The sequence below is a fragment of the Nilaparvata lugens genome, chromosome 9, assembly GCF_014356525.2.
Source record: "Nilaparvata lugens isolate BPH chromosome 9, ASM1435652v1, whole genome shotgun sequence".
In the NCBI taxonomy this organism is placed as follows: domain Eukaryota; kingdom Metazoa; phylum Arthropoda; class Insecta; order Hemiptera; family Delphacidae; genus Nilaparvata; species Nilaparvata lugens.
Window position 1 is genome coordinate 29,725,043 of NC_052512.1, and position 3,844 is coordinate 29,728,886.

The window sequence follows — 3,844 nt, forward strand, 5'->3', positions numbered from 1 at the left end:
AATGTTTGAATGTTTGAATGTTTGAATGTTTGAATGTTTGAATGTTTGAATGTTTGAATGTTTGAATGTTTGAATGTTTGAATGTTTGAATGTTTGAATGTTTGAATGTTCGAATGTTTGAATGTTTATATGTTTATATGTGCGCATTTACGGCGAAACGCTGTAAAAGATTTTCATGAAATTTGATAGGTACGTTCCTTTTTTAATTGCGCGTCGACCTATATACAAGGTTTTTGGAAATTTTGCATTTCAAGGATAATATAAAAGGGAGAAGGAGCCTCATTCATAAGCCAATATTAGAGTAAAAATCAGACTATAGAATTATTTATCATAAATCAGCTGACAGTGATTACACAGATGTGTGGAGAAGCCAGTCTATTGCTGTATTTCCATAAGGTTTCAATCAGGTACTTGTGGATGAGAATATTGCGTGAGGTCTACTGTTCACAGAACTACTAGTGCTAATAATTCAACGAATTTTACAGAATATGAGGAATTAAACAATTGGAATGAAGATTGAATGCAATATTAGAATAACGATGATATAATATTGTGATGTAACTACAGAAATCGGCGGGGAGGAGGGAGTTGAAGAGAAGGAGAGAAATAGAGGAAAAGATAAAAAGGGTGAAGAGAAGAAGGGAAAATCAAAACGGTTAATGAGTGATAGAGTGGAGTTTTGAAGGAAAAGGAAGAGGTGTAGGAGAGGGAGTAGGAGTATTTGGGGAGGTAGTGGATGAGAAGTAGGAGGTAGAGTAAAAGAATGATCATGAGGAGCAGAAGGGTAGAAGAAGAAGAAGAAGAAAAAGGTGGGAATAAAAGAAGAAGGAGAATAAGTGGAAGAAGAGAACTGATGATGAATGAAAAGAGTTCGAAAACAACGATGGATCGACTCGAATTGAACATTCTATTGTTTACTTACTCCATGATTTCACATAGACGTGAAAGGTCAGTAGTTTAAAAGGTCCGTACTTAGTTTTCAAAGTCAGTAACTAGTTTTAAAATCAGTATCTTCAGTGCGGCCCACGTTATAATGGCAGTGCTTGATTAGCAATGGTATTGCTATCCTTGTCTATCATCCACCGAAGCGGATAGCACTAACTCTTCCTCGCTTTGCTCTGTTGCCAGATCGTCTTTTAACAATGTTGAATTGATAACTACTTACCAAAATATTCCATCTTACTAGTTATTGGAAAAATATAGTTTCTTGCTTGATAAAATATAATTAATCATTTTAAACGAGGATAAACAGTTAATATAATATGAAAAATTGTAAAACCGATGACAAACTTAGCATAAATCATGCTGGAAGTACAGAACCTAGAATGTCATCTATTTTTGCTAATAGTACTGAAGACTACCAGCCAAGAGACAACTTAGAATTGACAAGTCCTGTTAGAGAATTTCCAGAAGATATGGATGATTGTATATTGGTAAGTTATGTATTTTTAATAAGTAGTTTGTCTGTTAGTTATATATATTTTGATTTCAGCAATAGCCTACTAATTCAAGCATGTGATTCAAAAGCTATAAGTTCGTTATTCATTGGAGTGAAGTATTCTTGGCTTGTTTATTATGTTTGATAGAATGTGTTATTTTGGATTTTATTGGTTGAATGTAATATATAGGCTATGGTGATTCTATCAATAGTCAGAAACCAACCAATAAGTGAGTTACACTAACCTATACTAATTATTAACTACCATTAAAGTAATCTATTAGTAACCTATATAAGTACACTATCTTTATATTGTGTCTTAGACCACAGTGTTATTATTAAATTTATTAGAACACATTTATTTATTTATTCCTTCTATTGTTTCAAGCACAAATAATTAATGATTGGGAGAGAACAACAGGCTAAACACAAAACTGTTCTCTCCCAAATTCTTTAAATAACATTTTTCAAACATTTAGGTTAAGTTCTCACGTTGACAATTAAGTTATTATTGTAGCCTAGATGAAGCTTTACAGTGCACACAATTAGTCTGTGCTCTTATGATATTTTCAAACAAAATATTTATAACTTAAACACTTCCTGTTTTGGAAATGGATCTTTCACCTTCACTATTTAGCCTTTTTATAGACTATTCAGCAATACTATTATCAATTTAAAACATCAAAGTCAATTCATGTCTAACAAAAATAAAATTTTAAAATTACTAATTCAATATTTCTCAAATTGATGTATTTATTCTGTTCAATTTCAGAGAGACATTTTGGGAGATTCTGGGGATGACAGTGATAAAGATCCTACCTGGGAACCAATTGATGAACAAAATGAAAAGAGAAAGGAACATCCACTCACTTTTATTCAACCAGATTCCATGGATATTGATCTTCACTTAGACTCTTCCAAAGATGATGAAAGTTCGTTATGTAAGTGTAACATTTTATTTTATTATTAATTTTTTTTAATAAAAAATATTTTATTTTTCTTATCCTACTCCAACAAGCCACCCAATAATACTTAATGCTTTGATTAAGACCCCTTAATATAGCTGACATAAAATAGTTGGACTTTTTCGTTGGTCTCCTGTTGATGTAACCTATCAGCTGACATTAAGAATCTATTATCTCTTATGATTTCAGAAACATCATATATATAATAGGCATAGCTAAATTCCAACTCTAATTGACATCATCAGCTGTTGGAGCGCATAAGTCTGCGACAAGACTGCCCAATTATTTTTTATCAGCTATGGTATTTATGTGACTGAATTTATAAAAACGAGTTGTGAAGTTGTAAATGCTTGAGTGAAGGGGGTCAAAATATAGTTTTCGCCACACTTGGATGTAATGAGCTGGTTTACGTGCGTCATATGGAGGCCGAAAGTGATTGTTTTCCGACCAGGCCGGTAAAACTTTACAGCCCTAGGGCTGTAAAATGACCTTGAATAACAGCTGATCGCGTCTGATCTCACAAATCATAGAGAGATAATCTCATAACGACTGTAATAATCTATATAATTATGTAACGTGAATCGCGGTATTATGTCTATAATATATTTTATAAATTACTGTTTCATAATTTAATATTTATGAATAGCCTCAACAATATAATGTTGGCTGCATTGTCCATTGTCAGAAAGGTACGTATCGTCAGTATATAAAAGTGAAGAATCGAATTTGAAATCAAAGTACAATAATTGTATCAATATTTAAAAGTAATAATAATTATTAACAATTATTGTTTCTTTTTATTATCGAATTCCACTTCTTAATGCAATACAATCAACAATAATTATAAGAAAATACAGCAGAGTTCTGAAGTTTAAGGTAAGCCTACTGGTGAAACTCATCCTTGACTGAAAATTCCTAGTAATTTTTCCGAAATTCATGATTAAAACTGTTGGATAATATTTTTCTTCAATATTAAACCATATAGAGAGAACATTAGGCCCACTCAAGATTGAATCTTCGAATGTTTTCTCTACGATTTAACTATTTTCAGAGCAATATTTTGTTTTGAAACCGGCTTCAAATTTGCTGCTATACACTATATTATAGCAGTAGCCTAGATACGTTACCTGACTCAATTCAGAGTGAACATTTGACCTCTCAGAAAAAAAGTAGTAGAATCTGCTAGAGGATTCATGTTCTCAAACAATCATAACTGCACATTCAACTTCTATTTAAATAATAAAGAATAAAATAATAGAGATTTGTTGTATAAAAAGTATAATGATTGTATAATTTATTTTACGTGAAAAACAAAGAAATCACTGTCAATAATGCTCATTTTTTATAATTTAATATGTATTTATGTATCTAGTATAATTAAATGGGTATTTAAACTATCAATAAATGATCATTTCTATAACTTGATATGAATTATTTTGTA

The 3,844-nt window shown here is 31.1% G+C and overlaps 1 protein-coding gene across 1 annotated transcript; it reads left to right on the forward strand.

The window, feature by feature from the left end:
• Window positions 1-1,275: 1,275 nt before the first annotated feature.
• Window positions 1,276-2,448, forward strand: LOC120352897. Its single transcript, XM_039435202.1, has 2 exons — window positions 1,276-1,433; window positions 2,211-2,448. Exons 1-2 carry the CDS (start codon window positions 1,326-1,328, stop codon window positions 2,406-2,408), a joined length of 306 nt encoding a protein of 101 aa, XP_039291136.1. The 5' UTR covers window positions 1,276-1,325; the 3' UTR covers window positions 2,409-2,448.
• Window positions 2,449-3,844: the final 1,396 nt, after the last annotated feature.